This window comes from Atractosteus spatula, chromosome 2 (assembly GCF_055471065.1).
Source record: "Atractosteus spatula isolate fAtrSpa1 chromosome 2, fAtrSpa1.hap1, whole genome shotgun sequence".
Lineage (NCBI taxonomy): Eukaryota > Metazoa > Chordata > Actinopteri > Semionotiformes > Lepisosteidae > Atractosteus > Atractosteus spatula.
In genome coordinates this window covers 1,875,594-1,896,676 of record NC_142707.1, presented here as the reverse complement: position 1 = coordinate 1,896,676, position 21,083 = coordinate 1,875,594, and the positions used below count along the sequence as shown (strand labels likewise).

At 51.8% G+C, this 21,083-nt stretch overlaps 1 protein-coding gene across 2 annotated transcripts in view; it reads right to left on the bottom strand.

Annotated features, from left to right (window-relative positions):
- Positions 1-19,676, bottom strand: part of elk1 (ETS transcription factor ELK1) — a 29,015-nt gene extending 9,339 nt beyond the window's left edge. Inside the window, exons 1-7 of one of the 2 annotated variants that reach the window (XM_088940670.1) lie at positions 18,941-19,676; positions 6,169-6,377; positions 5,088-5,465; positions 3,284-3,436; positions 2,276-2,539; positions 1,761-1,896; positions 608-810 (exon numbers count right to left, since the gene is read on the bottom strand). In XM_088940670.1, coding sequence (XP_088796796.1) covers positions 608-810; positions 1,761-1,896; positions 2,276-2,539; positions 3,284-3,436; positions 5,088-5,465; positions 6,169-6,377; positions 18,941-18,965 — 1,368 coding nt within the window. In that variant the 5' untranslated portion in view covers positions 18,966-19,676. Of the gene's footprint in view, positions 1-607; positions 811-1,760; positions 1,897-2,275; positions 2,540-3,283; positions 3,437-5,087; positions 5,466-6,168; positions 6,378-6,737; positions 7,399-18,940 lie in introns of those variants that run through there. The other variant, XM_088940679.1, reaches the window with a different exon arrangement.
- Between the last annotated feature and the right edge of the window lie 1,407 nt (positions 19,677-21,083).

The following is a 21,083-nucleotide window of genomic DNA, read 5'->3' as shown; positions in this document are numbered from 1 at the left end:
AGCAAAATGCCAGCTGCAACATTTCAGTATCTGCTGCTGATAAGACTAGAGGGCTGCAGACACAGAGAATGCTTGTTTCAAGAATCCCAAAGAACTGTTTTGTGTAGAAGGCCAATTATAACTACCTGCTAGAGGAAAACACTGATATAGCTTAGTTATGTAGACATCTTTTCATCAAAGCAGAAGTTTGCTTAACCAATATAAATTAATTCAGACTGAAGTTTTTCTTTTTGAGACTTAAGCTCTTTGTATTCCTTATCAAGTAAGTGTATAAAAGGTGAGCTGTAACTTTTCTTGTTGGAACCATCTTCCTAACTGCAAGGAGGGAGTTTCCCTTGGGCCAGATATACCATAAACTCCTCTTCTGCTCAGCAAAAAGATCTCCAATGGATTTTTACTCTACACAACACTCATGCCAGCAACACGGCATGTTTACCAGAGGCTGAGAGAGAGAGAACAGCAGAGCACAGCACCGGCTGCGTCTCCGGACCGTCAGGGAAAGACCAGAGACACGAGCACCTCTGTGTGCACACACTGTGTTGCCGCCCTGCAGGCGTCTGGGCGCGGTGCAGGTGCGGTGCTTCCTGTCTGGGCGGATCGGCCTTACCAGCGCATGGGAGGTGATGACGGTGGGCGTCAGGGAGTTGCTGGCGCTGCCCGGCGCCAGCAGGCTGTTGACCGCGGCGCTGACCTTGTCCGCAGATAGCCCCCCGGGCAGCACCGTGGGCGAGGACGGCAGCTCCAGGCCCTTCGGCTTCTTCGCCTTCGGGGGCGGGGCCTCCGGCGAGCCGGCGGGGGAGGGGGCGCCTTCTGGGGAGCAATCAGACCGGGGAAACCGCCGCTGGCCGTCACACACGGGTTCGAGCGAACTTTCATTCAGAAATTGGGGCTGAGTACTCAACGATATTCTTGCTTCAGTCTAAGCCTTTTCTTAATTAGTCTGGGTGTTCTGCCAGACTGTCCCAAATTTACAAGGAAGTAAAATAGAGAATTCAGGACTGGGAGAAAATCACAAAACACTAAAACTCAGGAAGACGGTGATGTGCATTTTTGCTCACCATGCATGATAAGGCAACCAAGCTGGCAGAAAATGCGCAATCGATTCTGTTCGCCTTTTTTAGAGCCAGCACTGCCCCGGCCTCCCTACAGCACCTGCAGTGTGACCTCTCTCTCATTGGTGGGTTGAACTGTCAGCTCCTCCCCCCTGCTTGCCACTGCGCTCTGCTGTGGGTGGGGCTTAGGGGCTCAAACGCGTCGCCGTGACACCCAGACAGGCAGCAGAAACCAGCATTCGCTGGTGTCAAAGAGAGGGTCAGGGGTCAGGCAGAGAAGATGGGAGGATCACCAGATATGTGCCCCATTCCCTTACCCATCTAAAGAAATACAGAAGAGGAACAAGTAAAGGTTTATTCCCTGCTGAAAAGAAAATCGTTTTTTTCTTCTCTTTTCAGCAGGGAATAAACCTTTACTTGTTCCTTTGAGCCTATGCATGCTGATGCAGCTCCCTACTTGAACAAATAAAGAAATACAAGTTTTACCAGGACCTCAGGTAATCAAGACATGTATGCTGACTGGAGGAAACTTGAATTCTGTACCCAGCGTGCTACTGTAGCTTCAATGTGCTGCAACACTTTCAGCTATGGCGGGAGTCAGCTGGGCAGTGAGGCCTGAGGGGTGAACGTCGGTTCATCGGTCTCTGCTGCTGCCCGGAACAAAGCTGAAGACATTCTGTATCCCCCTCCCCCCCCACGACAGCTCACCTGGCAGCTCAGTCTTCACCCTGCAGGCGCCCTCGCCCCCCGCCTGGCTGGCGAAGTCTCCAGGAGAGAGAGGCGCTTCGACGGCCGAGGCCGTGAGTTCGAGATCTCCTGGGACAGGCACGGGTTCGGCGGGAACCTAGAGCACAGCATGACACCAGTCAGCTTCTGTTGCACCATCCAGCTCCAGTGAGCCGTCTCTCACGGCTGAGCGGACTGCACACCCAGAGCGACGTCTCGTCAGCTCCTTGCTGTCTTTCTAACCATCACGCATCTCTCAGAACTCGCTGCCATAGCCAGATCCAGGAGGGGGTGGAGCCGGGGAGCGAGTAAGACGAGTACCGACTGATGGCCGACCCGTGTGCTGCGTTACTGGAAGAGAACCTCGGTTCTTCCCAACCCAAATGACACCGCTTCAGCAGTTTAACTTAACTGAGGACAAACCACCGGATCGGTCCCCTAAGCGGACAGCTGCCAACAGAACGGGCACCCTGGGGCGCCCGGGCGACTGTGCTCACCTCCTCGGCACTCTTGTCTCCCAGGCCCACGATGTCCATCAGGTCCTCCTCGCAGGGCAGGCCCGGCTCCTTGGCGCCCAGGGGTGGCTGCTTGATCACCACGATGACCTGGTGGTTCGGGGGCCCTTCGCAGTCGCTCGGGGCGACAGGGGGGGCAGCGGGAGCGAGGGGCGCGCCGGGGGTCAGGGCAGCCGGGTCCGAGACCCCGGTCAGGTATATCCGAGGAGGGTCTCCCAACCTGGGGGCCTTCGGGGGCTGGGAAATCTAGGGGAGACGCCAAACAGAAACACCCCTAAGCATCTTCTGTGTCCCGTCAGTCCACAGTCTGTCAGACTCCGTCAGGTCCATGAGAGATGATCACTCCGACTCCTTCCGACTCTCAACTCCTGGCTCTACTGAGCTGCAAGGACATTTCATGAGCTTCCCTTCCCATAGAAAACAACTCAGGCAATAACTGAAGACCCCTGGGTGATGAGTGCAGTGTAGAAGCCCAGAGACATGTCTGCTCCTGTCTCCCGTTCAATTAGCGTTCTATAACCAGAGCTGGACAGGTGTCCCGTGACGCATGCCTCATTTTGTTAAGAATTAATGAAGCCATCAGTTCGTTTAATTAGGCACTAAGGTTTAAAGAAAAGTCCCGTCAAGCGTTTAGCTTGTTAACAGTCCAAAGCATCTATCTAATGGGGTTACTCCTGACACAGGGACATGACCACCAGCAGGTGGCGCTGTGCCGCAGTACAGCACTGTTGCCGGTCTCTCATTAGGTAATACTCTGTGGTCGGAGTGTATAAGGAGCACCTGCGATGTACAACAAGGCAGGAGTTTCTTAAGAGAGAAGGAATGCAGTTGTGTGGAGCGCATATTGTGACAGAGCTGTACTTGGAGCCCAACTGTGTGAGATCCGCTCTGTTCTCCATTCTCACCCTTGACAACGGTTTGGTTTCACTCTGCCCAGTGAAGGGCGTTCAGCTGAAAGCCCATCTCGTCCGCGGCGGCGGCCACACTCACCGTGCTGACCTCAGCCGGCCCGGGGGCCATCTGGGGGCTGAGGGCGGGGGTGGCGGAGGGGGAGGGCTGGGTGACGATCACCTGCAGGGTGAGGGGCTCCTCCAGGCCTGCACCCTCCACACAGCCGGACCGTTCCGCCACCTGCACACGCACCTGTGGGGGGAGAGAGGATTGTCAGGCAGACGAGCAGGGGACAGGTACAACCGCAGAAGCAAAACGGAACCAGCAAGACAGTATGTTATTATTTTATAAGGTATCTGGATCTTACACGCACATTTTCTGGAGCGTATAGCTCCTGGCCACAGTTCCGTTTGGGGCTTTTGCACAGGCTAACCCACTCCGTTACCCACTGAAGCTCAGCAGGGCTGAGCCTGGTCAGTACCTGGATGGGAGACCTCCTGGGAAGCTATGGTTTCTGCTGGAAGTGGTGTGAATGGGACCAGCAGGGGGCGCTCACCCTGCAGTCTGTGTGGGTTCTAATGCCCCAGTATAGTGGCGGGGACACTATACCGAAGTGGGCGCCATCTTTCGGATGAGATGTAAAACCGAGGTCCTGACTCTCAGTGGTCATTAAAGATCCCCGGGCATTTCTCAGTAAGAGTAGGGAGTTATCCTGGTGTCTGGGCCAAATTTCCCCCCTCGGCCTTTACCGTGGCCTCCACATTGTCCCCATGTATGCTTGGCTTGCACCTGCCCTGCGATGGACTGGCGCCCCCTCCAGGGTGTACCCTGCCTTGCGCTCGTTGCTTGCCAGGTAGGCTCCCGCTTCCCGCGACACCGTGTGGTATAAAGCAGTTTGGTAAATGACATGACTATTCCACTCCGCACCCCCAGGGAAAATGGGCTATTCCACTCCGCACCCCCAGGGAAAATGGGCTATTCCAGTGACTCCCATCTTAGAGCCAAGATTACGAACTGATCCCAGGGAGGCTCGCAAACCAGTCTCTTAGAGAGAAAGGAAGTTAGTCAGCCCAGTCATTCAGTTACCAAGTATATACATCACTCCTGCAAATGAGTAAGCAAGCAGATCACTGCTCAACTCGGTCATTAAAAACAATCTGACGCTGGTGCACGTCAGTTTTCCAGTGTGAAGGTACTGAAGTCAGCCAGCACTCAAGAACTGAAGTTGCTCGGTTTTCCAGGGGTGTGTCAAAAGCCTGCAATCCAGGAAGGAAAAGAGCTGTTTGCTCTGCTTTATAATCTCTCCCCTCTCTCCCAGAGAAAGGATTTCCGATCTGCAGTGGCCAGAGCACCACACAGCCCCCCCCAGACGTTCTCGGCCAGTCTGGACATGCGTGCTGGGGGCCCCGTTTTTATCAAATGCTAGAATAAAACCTTGCTTCACACCCACGTACTTCCTCACCTCCGCCTGTCTGGCAGCGAGCGAGAAAGCGCTACAATTTCTTCTGATTCCTGTGGGCCCCAATTCTCGCGTGCCACTTCAGTTTTGCATTTTAAGAATAACCCTCGGCGTGCTGTCGCTCTTGTCAGCAGCCGCAGGCAGCTTCTTGATGTCTATCACGCGGTAATAACAATAATAACTTCTATTAATAAAGCGCTCTGCCAAACCCAAGGACGATGTACGTCATGAATAAAGAAAAAAGTAAATGAAGGGAAAAAAAAACAAGGGCATGCAGGTTTTTACAGACTGAATGGACCAGATGTAGACCTTGTAAAAAGGTACGTTTTCTGTCTGCATCTGAAGAGCGTGAAAGAAGTTGTCTCCGTCATGCAGCGGAGGGGCTGGCTGTCAAACAGCGCCCCCTGGCAGGCCGGCCAGGGAGCACCGCGGCGAGCTCCTCACCTCTGGCAGCGGCCGGTCGGCGGCCAGGGCTTTCTGGGAAGGCTCGGCAGGCGGGGGCGCCTCGGCTTTGGGGGGGCGGGCCGCCTTGCTGGGCGCCTGCAGGGACTGGATGGTGAAGGTGGAGTAGAGGCCGGACTTCATGTAGTCGTTGCGGGAGCTGCGCTGGGCCGAGCCGGGGCTGGCAGCGAGGCGCTGCAGCTGCAGCCCCTTGGGCAGGGAGGGGGCGCCCTCGCCGCCGGGGCCCCTGGGCAGGTGCGGCGCGTCCGCCAGGCTCTCCCTCCGCCTCGACTCCTCCCTCACGGTCTCCGTGGCGGCGGGGTCGGGGTAGGTCACGAACTTGTAGACGAACTTCTGACCGCTCACTTTCTTGATGATGTTCTGCAGCGGTGTGGGGACAGAAGGCAGGGGGATTAACTTCACGCGGCCGCGGACACCCGCACGGAGCACCGCGGCCTCGGTCAGCGACCTGCCCTCTGAGCTGCAGGAGGCAGATACCCCCACGGGCGCCGCTGAAGGCAGAAGGAATGAAGCGAGCCCTCTTTTGGCCATCAAGCTCTCTTTAAAACGCCTCCCGCGGCGTTAAGTCACGATAAGCTTGTGGTTTAAGACGTTTTCAAAGTGGAGGGAACATAAAGGGTCCTAGGGTCTGCACACGCAGAACTGTACCGCGACTCCAAACCAAAACCTCAAATCCAGGAAGCTTTATTTTAGGCCTTTTCAGGAGAGAAACTAACACAAAGACTTTCAAACAAAACAACAAAACACCTAGCACCACTATTCCCCTGCATTTCCTTTTTAATTCTAAAACTTCTCTGCACCCATGGGAGAATGTGAACCCCTACACCCTTAACCAATTCATTAATCACTACACAGTCCCCACTGTGGCTATTTACAAGCACTTTAGGGGTGATGTAGCGGCCCCTAGTGGTTGGTCTGGAGTAACGACTTCTGTTTACACGATAAGCAAACCTTTGACAGCCACTCCTGTATCCCGCCAGCCAACACGGTTTGAGAACTCAGCCGCAGCGGTTCCTACCAGTACCTTGTCGTAACAGTAGCGCAGGGCGGCTCAGCCCAGTACCTTGTCGTAATAGTAGCGCAGGGCGCGGCTCAGCTTGTCGTAGTTCATGTTGGTCTTGTTCTTCCGGAGCCCCCAGAGCCGCGCCACCTCCTCAGCGTCCAGCAGCTTGAACTCGCCGTCGCTGGAGGTCCAGGAGATCAGGTGCTGGTGGCTCTGGTCCTCCAGGAGGTGCAGCAGGAACTGCCACAGCGTGATAGACGGGTCCATGGCTGCAGAGACACACAGGGAGGCCGACACCGCCGCAGTGAGACCCTTCGCCTTGAGAGCAGCACCGCGAGTTAGGTGCTGCTTCCACTGTCCCTTGGGAGAAACTAGGGAGATCTGGTGGCCAAGGCTCCGGGTTCAGGTCCAAGCTACGCCGCTGGATCAGTGCTCGCTACCCTGAGTGTGTGACTGAATGACTTTGTGCTCTGTCCTTCATAAGGCTGCTCCACTGCTGCCTTCAGAACACTTCATGACCCCTGACAAACCAACTTCGAAGCAGCACCGAAGGAAAAATGAACAATTTTTACAGCACTTTATGAAAGATTGACATTTTTTTGATGGATCGTTTGCTGTAGTTAACTGACCTGAAGCACCGTCCACATCTCAGCCTGGCAGGCGTTTGGCTGATTACTGAAATGACCCGGTGTCACCTGTACAGAACATCACAAAGGGGTACTGTGTTAATCCCCACTGTGCCCCCAGACTTGACCCCCCCGACTCCCTGCCCGAGATGCTCTCCGCCACCTTCAGCTGCCCCGGCAGTGTCTGAAGAGCTCTGGCCATTCTCTGCTGAACAGGATCTAGGTAGGTGAGCATGAAGTCGGAGGCGGTGCTCAGCGAGTGGGTGCTGTACTCTTCCTGCCTCACGGGAGTCCACAAAGGGACAGTCCCCAGGACACCCACACTGGAGCAGTTTGCATGTACAGTAACTGCTGGCCTGTGTACTGTTCTTCACTCATCGCCCTGTACCACGCACATTTTGCATTATGTAAATTTCTTGTCAGCTCTGTCATTTCTGAAAGTAAAACTGCTGGATTTAATACACCCGCTACATAAATTGAATACTATTGATGATACGGAAGATAATGATGATACTTTCTTCAATACCTCTGCAGCAGCATTTTCAACTACTGTATGATACGTACGGAATGAGGCTAAACATGCTTCTCCTGCAACTGCTAATGCTCATTCCTGTAATGTACATCCACACCTCTGCATGCTTTACCATGGTGCTTTTAGGCAACGTGTTCACTTAAATACCATTTTATTAGAAAAAAAAGGGAAAACCAGAACAATAAAACCATCTTTTTCAAATTCTTACACTTACATAACGTGCACCCTCTGCCTTGGAAACCATCACCTTAGCAACAAGTGTGTAGGCAACCGTTACCAGGGCCCAGAGGAAGACACTGTTTCATTGATTTGCCGGTACCAGATTTGCACACACTTGTACATACAGTGCTGATGTTCATATGCTCTCACACACATTATTATTCCACTATTTTACCAGGCGAATCCATTGAAAATAAATTCTCATATCCAGCGATGACCTGGAAACCTGTGTTCCAGTAAACACGGCAGGCAGCCGAGTTCCTCGCTCTCCAGACCCCCTCCAGTCCACCGGCCGCAGCCTTAGCTACTGACCACTCCGCACGCGTCCAGCACCGCCCCCGGTACTGTGAAACCTCAGGTCATCAGGAATGACCCACACAGGGATGCTTTCAAGAAACGCGACGCTGCAAGTTTCAGTTCATGAGGAGAAACCAGGCCTGGAGTCACCTCCTCCGGCACAACACCACCTGCCCCACCCCGTCTGCACCAGCTCTTTTAGGAAGAGCAACAGAAAACAACGACTCGGACAACACGCAAAAGGACCTCCCTGTAGCTATACCACAAATGTACAAATCGCACAGGGGCTTCTGCTCCAAATCTCAAGGGCAGAAACCTTTCAACGAGTATCTCAACAAACCGCACAACATGTCCGCCAACTAGACGATCTGAACTCCTTCTAACTGATCCTTTTCCACAGGAGTACTTGACTGGAGTACTGCGGGACAAGCAGGCTGGAAGGGCTCCAGGTTTGAGCAGGGCGGGCGGAAGCAGAGCCCGTTCCTCCTGCCCCTCTTCGCAAGCCTGCAGCCAGCACCGTGAGAGCTGTCCGCCGGGCTGCGGCCTGTCCAGGCTCGTGCGCAGGCCGGTCTCTCTGGCCAGGGGCGACGGCGGCGGAGGGGGTGTTTTGTTTTTTCCCCAAGCACGCTGTTTCTTAGAGCCCTGTGCTGCTGTTAGTTGCAACTTACACAACCTCAGAGATCCTGTTTTTTTGGCCTCATGCTGCGACTTGCTCAGGCTCGCTGTCTGGAATCGCCTCCAAGACAGAAGAAAAGCGAGAACTTGTTTTCTGAGTCCTCTGACACGACGTGCCGAGAGCCAGACCTCCAGGACTGCGAGGTGTTGACTCTGAGCCATCTTGTTTACTCTGCACAGAGGCTCACACTGCTGGGAAACTGAAGCGCCGATTCCTGCTTGAACCCTTCTCCCTGCCACCTGCATGGTACAGGGGCTGTTCTCTGTGCTGGGGAGGACAGGGACTGTTTTCTGTCCTGGGGGGGTACAGGGGCTGTTCTCTGTGCTGGGGGGGGGGGGGGGGGGGGGGGTGTGTGGCATGCAGTTCTGATTTAAGTTTTTTTTTACAATTGGGGAAGCATCTTCCTTGAAATTGGTTACCAATAGGGAGTAAACAGGCAGTCTGTCTCACAACAGACAAAACCCAAATTAACAGCTTCCTTGCTGTCTCTTCTGAACCTTTTTTTAAAACTATAGACCTGCAGATTTTTTTAACAAAATCCACAGTTTGAGAAGCACTACAGCTGAAGCTAGAATCTTCAGATGTTGATTTATTTGATTTGATTTTTTTAAATCAGTTCTTTTTTTTAAATAAACCAACTCCACACACTTTCATAGTTGCCCACTTTCCCTTGCTTTGGGGACGGGGGGGGGTTATTTTAGGCTGTTGAGGTCCTGGAGATCATGTGTGTCTGCTTGTATCCCCAGGACGCGCAGACAGCCACAGACGGAGAGACAGACAGCCTCTCATGTCTTATCGAGAGCCCTGTTATTAGAGGAAGTGCTATTGCAAAGCTCTTACTGTAAGAACTCCCTGCGCCGTCCCACATGTCAGCACTTGGCATGCTGTGAGAGTAGTGTGCCCAGGTGCATTCGGGAACCTGTTTTTGCTTTTAAGCTTAATGGCAAGCAACATTAACGTACAAAAAAAAAACACACAAATTTGTCAATCGCAGTCCATTTCGAGATCGAGTCATCCCAGTAATTGCGCTTTTTAGCAAAGTGGGTGGAAATCACGTACCCTGCACCTGCTGGCCCCGGCGGAGTCGTCAGGCTTCGGAAGAATATCGAACAGCCTGCTGATCGGCAGCCGCCTGCTGAAACCACGTTCACCGTCAGCGGGTCGGGGCCGAGTCCCCGCCTCCCTTCACAGTCCGGCTGGGAAAATGAGTGGGAGGGCGAGGGTGACGTCACCCACTCAGCCACTCCCCGGCCCGGACCCAGTCCCTCCCAGCGTGACGCCACTGTGGGGCCCAGCAGGCTGCGTCTGTGAGAGCCGCTCGCTAATCCAAGCAGGCCCAAATCTCTTCCACACCGGTGAAGTCGGCCTTTGTCTGAACAGGTGTGCTGGACTCTGCCCTAAAACTAATTGCCCCCCAGGGGTGAATAAGGCTTGAACTGAATTGAGCCACCACCTTTACAAGGGTCTCTCAGGGTCCCGCATCCCAGGACCTTTCCACATGGTACAGAGAGAAGCAGCCTCTCGGAACGGGACGCCATCCCGTCGCAGGAGACGGGCGCTGGCGGTAAAGGGAAGCGCGCGGGCGGAAGTGGACTCGCGCGCACCTGGTCCGGTCAGGGGCGGCCGCCGCGGCCCAGGCTGTCCCCACAGGACGCACGCCAGGGGAGAGAGCGCGGCAGTCTCTTCGGCAGCCCGCGGTTAGCCGGCTGGTGCTGTTCCCATCAAGAAGGCAGCGGGGTTGAGCAGCAGCAGACCACAAGCAGGTTTTGTTGTTTTTTTTGTCTGTGTTGACACATTAGCAGCTTTTGTCATTGGGCAGCCCCATTGCATCCACAGCGCCTCTGCAGAAATCCCCCGCTGCCACAGAAACACACCGTTTCTGGTAAACAACAAGCCCACAGCATCAGGCCCACCTGCAGCAGCACCACATCTTTTCTCAACTTGTTCTTAACAAGTTTGATTGTTTTTTTAACGAGGAATCCTCAACGTCTTACTCTGATAATGAAGAATCAGCACTTGTTAATCAGTCTGGGTTACCGCTATCACTTCTGCAGTGACCTGAGGATTAGAATGAGCCACCTGTGCATTACAGGGGCTGTTCTCTGTTCTGGGGGGAACAGGGGCTGTTCTCTGTACCAAGGGGGGGGAATAAGACTTTTCCTGCATCTGCAACTCTTCTGTCTGCCATGCTCTTCAAAGACATGACACTCCTCCCACTTGCCACACCTCTCTGACACTCCCACTAGCCACACCCCTCCGACTCTTCCAGACATGACCATGTGCCACACTCCTCCCCTGCCTGCCACGCCCCTATGACAGTTCCTCAACACATTCCCACCAACCACACCCCTCCGACTCTCCCAGAGGACATGCCCCCTATGACACCCTCACCAGCCACGCCTCTCTGACTCTCCCCAGCGGTTGCTGTTTCATAATAGGCCACAGAGCCAGCTGTGCAGCCCTGCTTAGGGAATCCCGGTCATGGGTATCTACTGGAAAAGTTTGTGTTGGAGAATCTGGGATTCTGGGACTGGTCAAGACCCTTCACGATCCCCCCCAGAAGCCCAGCACCCTGCTGGACAGTACAGGTCACTTTTCTTAAATGTTTATTGCGGCTCTACACTTGCATCTGTATCTGAAAGGGGCACATCACGGTGGTAGAGAGTCTCCTCTGTCTTTTGGGTTTGTCTCTCAGTTTTGGAAAATGCAGAAAGACACGAGTGCGGACACACTGGCGGTACGCTCCTGGGGGAGTATTAAGACCGGCTGGGTTTGCAGCACGATCTGGCAGCGCAGGCAGAGGGAGAGGCTGTGACAGTGAAGAAGATCCCTGCCGCGCACTGGGGTTTGCAAAACTCTGCTCGGTGGGGAGGCCATGCAGGAGGGCCTGCTGATCTCCACCAATCCGACAGGCCGGCTGTAGAGTGCGTCAGTGCGGTGCTGTGCGCCGGGCTGGGGTTTCACAGGAGCGCTTCTTCACTGAGCTGCACTGTGGTCTAGAGACGGCGACAACAGAGGCCTCTCTCTCTCACCTCCTCTCCTCTGCACTCACAGCCAGCCAGCCTCTGCACAGTTGACAGCATGCATTTCAGCTTGGGTGGGGGGGAGAGAGAGAGCACATTGCAGGTGAAAAAAGCAGGAAGAATGCAGGTAATTACAGGTCGCCTGTAACAGAACCCAGGAGAATCCAGGTGACTCCATGTATCGGAGCTGTGTCCCGAACAGAGGAACACGGCCAGGCCTGGCTGACATCTTCCCCTTTCAATAAAGCTTTAATCACAGGGGTGTGTGCGTGTGCAACGCGGTACTGGGGGTATTCTGCCAGTCCGTCAGTGGCACTGGGGAGAGCTTCACCTTAGCAGGTGGCTCCACACAGACCAAGAGCTGCAGGAACACCTCTCTTACTGGGATTTGAATTGGGTATTTACTGCTTGCTAGTGGCGTCTACTGCAAGTGTTTTCTCCTTGTTGGTTTGACAGCTGTGGGTGGGGTCACCTCAGTTATTATGGTGATTATCGTCTCCGCCTGGTATTTTAAATTCGAAGTGGCTTAAACACACACGGCTGGGCATTTTCCTAGAATAACGTACCGAGCTCAAAGGTCCAGCTGACAGGCCAGCAACACGCTACTGTTTGAACCCACAAACCTCCAGTTCCCCGAATGACCCCTCCGCACTGTGGCCCGGTTCTACGTATTTACCTCCGCAGACAGGACAGGATGACAAAGCTGCCCCTGATTTGATAGAAATAAACCCAACACACAGAATAATGATTACTGTTCATATTGCTGGTTACTGTAAGGCACGTGACACATCTTGAGTTATAAATTGGGTTTTTTTACAAACTTTTCGACTCGCTGTCCATCCTGTAATGACAATACTGTAATAAGGGACTCCTCAATCCGACTGCACAGACAGCCGGTGAAGATCCTACTCTTCTCTGTAGGATCAGCGGGAAACAAAGCAAAGAGTGAATTTAAAACGCAGGAAAACCGACAGACATTTTTTCAAGATGCACAGCTTTTACAACGGAAGAGTCTTCTATTGTAACGCTGCTTCAAAATCACTGACTCTGCAAACCCAAACAGCCTACTCTCTTTCAAACTGAGGAAAAAGCTGAACTCTCCCCCCCCCCATCTGACAGTGGCACTTGACTACGAAAAACTGCAATAATCAACCGCCTACTGATCTTAAATTTGGTCACGTTAGAACACTCAAAAACAGCCTGGCGTTTTTGGTGGAGAGATTTGGGTAGAAAGCGGTTGTTCTGTATTGTTCTCAGATCCCAATATCTCAGAATCCACCTGTCAGGTAAAGCCTGATTTTAGTTACAGTGTCAGCTGAATTATCTCATCTTGAGCTGCATTCCTTCTTGAAATAGTATACTGAATAAATAAACCACCGCAGAAGGCAAACTGAACCCCTCTCACTGGACAACCTCATGTCTAATTCCTGCCTCCCAGGTCACCGCTACCTGGATGAAAATACTCTGCCTCATAATGAAACTGCTCAAATGAAGACAGGTAAAGGAGTCCAGGACATGCTGCAGTACCTGGTACGGCTCTCTCAGCCCTACTGCAATACTAATGCTGCCCCATCTGCACAGAATATGACTTCATTCATAATCCTTGCTCAAAACAATCAGTGACCAGCAGCCCATCTGAATGATGTACTAATAACGTGCAGGACATACAAGCTGCAGTGAAGATGCTGACCTTCAGCAGTCCTATAAACAACCGCACATTCATCAACATTTCCCGTACAAAACAAACTGTCTCTCAACTGTCTGCACCCATCCGACTCTCCACGCTTTTCAAACTGCTTCATCCAGTCCAGGCTCGCGGGGGCGCCAGGGCCTATCCCAGCAAGCAGGGCACTCACAGACACCGACACACTCAAGCCCAGAAGAAAATTAACCCGCCAGCGTGTCTTTGGACTGTGGGGAGGAAACCGGAGCACCCGGGGGAGACACACATGAGCACCGGGAGAACAAACAGACTCCGCACAGATGGCGGTCCAGGCCCAGAATCGAACCCGGGGCCCCAGGCCTGCGAGGCAGCAATGCTGGCCACTGAGCCATCATGCCATCCCTCCCTGCTATCTTCATTAATATACACTGCCAAAACGTCAGGAGCGTCAAGACTCGTTCCTCTTTCAGCTAGACTTCTCTAGAACAGAACAGGAGGCAGCTCTTCACACAAAGAGTTGCAGGAGAGTGGAACAGACATCCCCCTTACGTTGGCGACGCTGAAACCCTGGCTCCTCGGATCAATTATCTACTTGTTTCCGAATGGGCCCAAAGGCCCAAACGACCCGCCTCGTGTTTCTGTTCTCGCGTTCCTCTCCTTCAGGACAACCCACCCTCGTGGATCCCGTCATTCAGGCAGCTGAAGGCTCAGCCGTCTCACGTTCCTCGCACTTGCAGCTCACAAAAGGCCGCTGGAGAGACGAGACGGCTCTCTCCTTTTTCTAACTTTCTAACGCAGCCGACGGAACAATCACAGACACAGTTTCACAGCCTCGGGCAAGTGCAGGGTGAGAGAATCACCTTTTGTACCGCCCGCGCCAGCCTGGCGCTGCCCCAACAGCGCTGTGTTCCCACACACCGGCCAGCGCCAAGCCTTCAGCCCCAGTCCCCTGCGAAGCACAAAATGATCAAACTTCAGCGAATCCAGGGGAGGGTTTCTCAATGAGCGATCCAGTCTTATAATCAGACACATGCTTGACGTGATATTCCTCATCATTCTCTCGTTAAATATTACAGCAATCAAGCTCAGAAATGAACTTGATTTGGAACTGAATTGCATTTAAGTGAGACATCTAGAATACCAAACTCTTAACTTTCTGCAAGAAAACAGCATTCAACTGCAAATCCTCTGCAACACTGTACAGCATGTACACTGAGCAGCAGAGTAAATAAAATTTCACTGCACTTTCATTGTAACAGTAGACTTTACGACCTTCACTGTGCTTGTTCGGTGCTTTCTGATCCTTTATCACCACGATAAGGCCTGACCACGTTAAAAGTGACCCCGGCTCTCTGTACAGCTCGCAAACAGGCCGCGGCACTTGTCACTCAACACTGCTCCTCACTCACAGTGAACACCGAGCGCAGGCAGGTTACATAACAAAACTCGCACATTTATCCAATCAATCATTCAACCAGCATTCATTTAAAGAGCAGCACAGTGTCACTAATGACTCTGATTCCACGTTGTGCTGAGGTGGGCCCAGTTAAAGCTCTGTGCAAACACAAACACGGAACAGTCCAATCGGCCTAGTAAACTTGATTTGGTTAAGGGTCTTCTTATATTTTAAATGCAAAAAAATATTCCCCCTCTTTAGGGATTATTCAAACACAGTTGTAAGAAGCAAACAATGCCTCTTTCAGTAACAGGTAAACCAATCTGCATATCACACAGCAGGGTTTTTTCCCTTTCCCTCGCTGCCCAAACAAAGGCCGAACTCACTCACTTGTGACAACTGGGCACGCTCACCCCAGCTGTGAAAAAACGAGTTTGAAAAGGCCAAAGCCTAAGAACAGACCCCTGTATAAATGCCCTGTTCAAACGGCCCTTGGAAGATAAAAAAAGACATGAAAAAGGAGGTGTATCGTGTGAAAATTAAACACCAATTTCTATTACTTTCAATCATTTCAAAACAAAAATGATTAGAAACCAAACTTATCTACATAATTCAAGTCTCATGAAACACCCACATCAAACAGCATTTTATTTAGCCTGTAACGTCTCCTCAGGGGCAATGACAGACCTCCAGCGTCTGGCAGGTAAATCAAACTCTCCCAGCACGGCGATGAAAGAGCATCCTTAAAAAGGAGAAAAGGCTCCCGAGCAGAAAACAGAAATAAAAAACATTGCCACCTTCCAGGTTTCACAGCTAAGGCCTTTACTTTAATTTTTAGAATTCCTGCGCTGCGATACCTGCCAGTGAGGCTACAGCACATAAACTCTACCACCCTGCCCGGACCCCCTCTGCCCCTGCCTGCTGGTCCTGACCACCAATACCCCAGGGTGCACTGCAGAGCCACAGCTGAACACGGACTCTGATCTTCACACTGCTACCAAAGAGATCCCAGATCCACAGAGACAAGGGCCTGGCAAACAGCGTGCAAAACCCGTGCAAGCACAGAGAAAGACAGCGAATAAATTACCTTTCACCTTTTACATTCATATACAGTACTGCCTGAACCAGGGACTCCAAACTCAGGACAGGGGGACTCTGGCAGGTTTTCCCATCAGAGAAGAGGCGGACAGATCGGGATGATCCTCACTTTAGCACTCTTCCCATGTGCGGTAACTTAAGAAAAATTGAGAAACCGCCCTACTTTCTGGAATTCCCTGAGGAACAGAACTGGAAATTCCCCCTTCACCTACAGGATATATTAACAACCTCAGCCTGCTGCTTGAGTAACTGTGGTGCTCTTACCAAGTAAGGGTTACACGGGGGCGGTGTTGTATGATCGCATGATGCCGCGACATTCAACGAAACTCCCAGTACCGGGATTGCTACTCAGTATCTCTGAGACTGCACAGAAACCGTCATGACCTATCTAACTGTCACTTGACACGGCTCACCACTCAGAGCACAGGACACACCTCGAGACCCCAGCTTGCTCCAGTACAGCTCCAGCCCAGACCGCCCCAATCCAAAACTACAGCAGCAACATCCCGGTGGTACTCTCCAGCTGCCTGAAGCCGTAGCCAGTGGGATGGATCTGTCAGCCACAGACTGATCTGCCAGACGTCCACACTGATCCGCCGAACGCCAGATTTGGAAGGAGTGACAGAGGTTAATAAATCACTAGTGGAAGAGATGCCAGCACAGGCTGGTATTCAAGTGACCAGTAGCAGGATAACTTTTTAATTCTTCGATCCCTGTTCTTGGTGGAGCAAACACCGTTTTAATGGAGAAGCAGGCGTGGGTGTGATTTCCATATTGACATGAGCGGCCCGAGTTAATTATCTGGGTTCGTCTTTTTTTTTTACTAAATAGCTGAAAATCAACATTTTCATAAGCAGAAGAATTTCGAAATGGCTATAAGGCTTATAGGGGTGGGGATATTGGAGACTGGTGTCTGGTTTACCTTATTAGAGTATTATTATTATTAGAGTAAGAAGTAAGAACTGAGAGCAAGATGGCAGTATTGAAAACATCTTGTAACCACGCTGGCAAGCTCATTCTCTCCCTCAACAAAACCTTTGCGTACTGTTTGTGGTTTCCCCTCTGACCGAACTACATCTACTGCGCCCACAATGTGCCTGAAGCCATTTCATTTGACACAGCTTATTCACATACTTTTGCTTAGCAGGAAGACAGATATCAATGAATTGATCCACTGATAAACCGACCTGTCAAAGTAACACTGGTACAGTCACCCAGGTCTTTACTCACACTCTCACACGTAGATATAAGACTCCCAAAGCACTGAGCCAGTGGGGTTTTCACCAGAAGATGCAGGTGCAATTTCCCTCACGGGATCAATGAAGTACCTATCTAGAGATTTATACAGAGCAGGCAAACCAGGGTCCCCCAACCCTGCTCCAACCTGCAGGTATTCCTCCCAGAATATCTTTCCTTCACTGAACTAACGAGTTCAATTGTAAACATTCCCCTGAAGGGTGCCTTTGCAGAAGTTTCTTCTTCTGAGAAGTTTTAACTCATGAGTTTAACTTATGAAATGCTAACGGTAAGGAGATGCTCTTTCTCTCCAGTATGACTAGGAGCAGAGGACTACTGAAGGTGTCCGGTGGATGCTACTGTCAGGCCAATCAAGAGTCCGACGCAGTAATGCAGAGCTCATCTGCGATGAAAACAAGCAGGTCCCTCAGCACCGGGGTGTGTGTAACTGGAAGACTGCAGGTTCAAATCCTGGCTGGGACACAGCTGTTGTGACTTTGAGTGAGGTATTTCGCCCTGAATTGCCCCTGTAAGAGACGCAGCTGTGCTGTGGAAGTGAAACTCCTTCGGGGCTCGACGATTCAGGCCCGTCGACGCTTTGCACGAGGAAGAGCTTTTGTGTCGGCCTCTTGTTTGACAAGAGACAGCCAACAGCAACATCAGCAGCAAAGACAACGACATAATACATAGAATAAATATTACATATTTCTATTATATCATTTGGTATGACTGGTATAATATGGAATTACTCAAATTATATTAACAATCAAATATTATATATCAAATATAATAAAATAATAAACAATTAAAAATAATTCTCATTCACCTACAACAGTGTTACCACATGGTGAGTGGAGTTTGAAAAACACTTTTCTTGTCAGAACAATTAAAAAAAAATCAGAGCACCGCCTTTATATTTTAAACTGAAACTGAAAAAACATCTTAGCTCAGAGCAAGCTTGGGAGACAGTGCGATGCTTTGTATCCCTCTGAGTTACAACACAGTTATTTGTCATTTTGGGGGAAAAGGACAGGGAGGGAAGTTCGCCTTTTCCAATTCTCCAAGGAGGTTCGGGGAGATAAGCATCTTCAAGGACGTCTCCGCGGTATTAGGGCTGTAATCTGACTTGGACGCTGCATTACAGCCCTCAGCCCGTACACACGCTCGGAGACACACAGGCGCACAAAACGTCAACAAGCCGAAACTAGTAATTAGAAACCAGCGGCGGGGTTTGAACCACAGCGATGAAAATTAAATGATTGCACACCGACCTCTCAGAGCATTGGGAAATTGTTTACTTACAGTAGGTGTGTTTTCAGATGAATTTAGGAGGGAATTTAATATATATACACACATCAGAAATAATCATTAAACGTTATTTATATTCGCTTTTAGGTGAAAACGTGTTGTCTTCAGCTGCACAAGCCAATCTCTGGACACTTCTGGCCGGGTAAATGACTTCTGACTCTCGACTGCTTTGACATCTACGAGCTCTGGAACTGTAACGCGCGCTGGAGGCGGGGGGCGCTAGACTGGCCGTCGATGGTCTCGTCTCCTGCGCAATCTTTCTTTTTTAAAAAAATAAATAAAACAAAGCTTAAAAAAAAACCGTGCAACCGAAGGCATTTTGCTCCGAAACGAAAAACTGCTAGAAAAAGCGATGCGCGACTCGAGTAAAAAAAAAAAAGAGTGTGACATTTGAAAGTAGCAGCTGCAACTCGCATCCAAGCCCTTGACAGAAAAAAAAGTTTTGGTGCCAGCGCGCTCCTCAGGATCTAACCTACCAGGAGAGCAGCAAGTTTCCAAAGCGGGTGTCGGTGTTTATACGCGCATAACTCTCGTCTACCCTGCCGACGACTGCGTGGCGATACTTCCGAGGGGAATCACAGCAACAGGACTGTCGATTAACGGCCAGGACGGCACCCGCGCACACGCAGGGCGACGACACTCCGCCGGGACACACGCCAAGTCCGGCCGCGGCGCAGCGAGCGAGCGGGGCGGTCGATACGGCGTAGCACGACACCACGGCCGCCCGTCCGAACGCGCCGCTCTGCGGGGGCACTTACCACATAGCAGGGGGTTCGAGTCCATGTCTCAGGCGGCGGGGGTCCTGACGCTCATACTGGAGGGAGAGGAGAACACCTGGCCGGCAGAGCGACGTCCACAAGTCGGTCTGGGGGCGAGAGGGTGGCGATGGTCCAGCCCGATCCGGGGCTCTAATTATGTAATGACAGGGCTCCGATAAAGACCCGAGCCACCCCCATATTCTACCACCGGTCTTGACTGATGTGTGTTTGGGTTGTTGTTTTGGATGGCTTCACAGTCCTGCAAACAGGCACGGTGCATGCTGGCCTCTCATGTCCTCCTGCACATTCGCCGTGACGCCGAGCGCTGGCAGGTGAGGATCTTTGGAATCGGTGGAGGCTTGTAGTAAGAGACCCCCGTCTCTCTCTCTCTCTCTCTCCCCCAGCCCCCCACAACACCCCAACCCCAACACCACCAGCACCGCCCCCCCACCTCCCTTCCCAGCCCCGACACCAGCCGCTCTCCTCCGCTGCTCGCTCGGGTCTGCTGTCGCTCCGTGAAGCGAGGTCACAACTCCCTGCCGCCTAGGCGCAACATGTCTCCGGGTGCTCCGCCTGCTGTAACGGCGCTTGCTCTCGGCAGTCCGTGACACGCGTGTCGGCCACGGGGTGAGTGTCGCCCGCCCGTCCGCCCGCAAGCAGCAGCAGCGCCTCCCTCTCTCTCTCTCCGTCTACCTCAAGCGTCTCCAGTCCTCCCGTACTGTAAACCTCCGCGGCTGCGTTCCTCGCTTCCTGTTTCCACAAACGCCTCGGCTGCGCCCCCGCCCCCCTCTGTCGCCGGCGAGCGCCTGCAGATTGAGATGTCAGCGTCACAGAACCCGTGACGTCAGCTACTTCCAGTAAAAAAAAAGGGGGGGGGGGGCAGCAGCCAAAAACACTGTCACCCCCACGAGCTGCTGCTCCGTCTAGTTCGTCGATACCTTTCGCTTCGATCCGTTCACAAAACATTTCCGCACAGAAATTAAACAAATGCCACTTACGCTAAACTGCAGGTCGTGGGGGTTAACAGTGTTTGCCTTACTGAAGCAACACAACAACGACGTCAGTACTTCGGCATATGTTGTATTTTATAAGTGAAATAAAATACAAAATGTTACATTATATTTCACAATGTGGGGGCTGCACACTGGTGGCGGTGGTGGTGGAGGGGAGTCCCCAGTACCTGTAAAGCGCGTGGAGTGTCCAGAAGAGCGCTATATAAGTGTCAGCAATTATTAATTACTCCAGGTGGAACCACAGACTGCAACGCTTTCTCTATAAATTGCGTGCGGTGACACGAGTCTTATGATATAAAGCCTAAAGTTAAAACAAATAAAGATGAGATAAAAATAAACGCATAAGCCTCATACATTTATAGTGTTAATAATAATAATAATTGCTTACACTTATATAGCGCTTTTCTGGACGCTCCACTCAAAGCACTTTACAGATAATGGGGATCCCCTCCACCACCCCCAGCGTGCAGCCCCACCTGGATGATGTGACAGCAGCCATAGTGCACCAGAACGCTCCCCACACACCAGCTCTCAGTGGGGAGGAGAGCAGAGTAATGAAGCCAGTTCAGAGAGGGGGGTTATTAGGAGGCCATGATTGGTAAGGGCCAATGGGAAATTTGGCCAGGACACCGGGGTAACACCCCTACTCTTTTTGAGAAACGCCCTGGGATTTTTAATGACCACAGAGAGTCGGGACCTTGGTTTTACGTCTCATCCGAAGGACGGCGCCTGTTTACAGTACAGTGTCCCCGTCACTATACTGGGGCATTAGGACCCACATGGACCGCAGGGTGAGCGCCCCCTGCTGGCCCCACTAACACCTCTCCTGGGAGAGGTGAGGCTGCTGCTGGAAGGTCTCCAGGTACTGGCCAGGCTCACACTGCTGAGCTCCAGTGGGGCTGCCAGCTGGGCGCTGCAGATTTGCTTTTGACTCTTCCCATCCGTGTCTTTCACTGAATAACGGAATCCATATCATTCGCGAAAAGAACATGGGAATAATATCCATTTACTTTTTTCATGGCTGTTCGACTCGACCTGTTAGGGTCACGGTTCCGCGGTGAATACCTGCGTGAAATAAATAAATAATTAAATGAATTACAATTCTAGAACGTACTGTACGTCATCCGAAA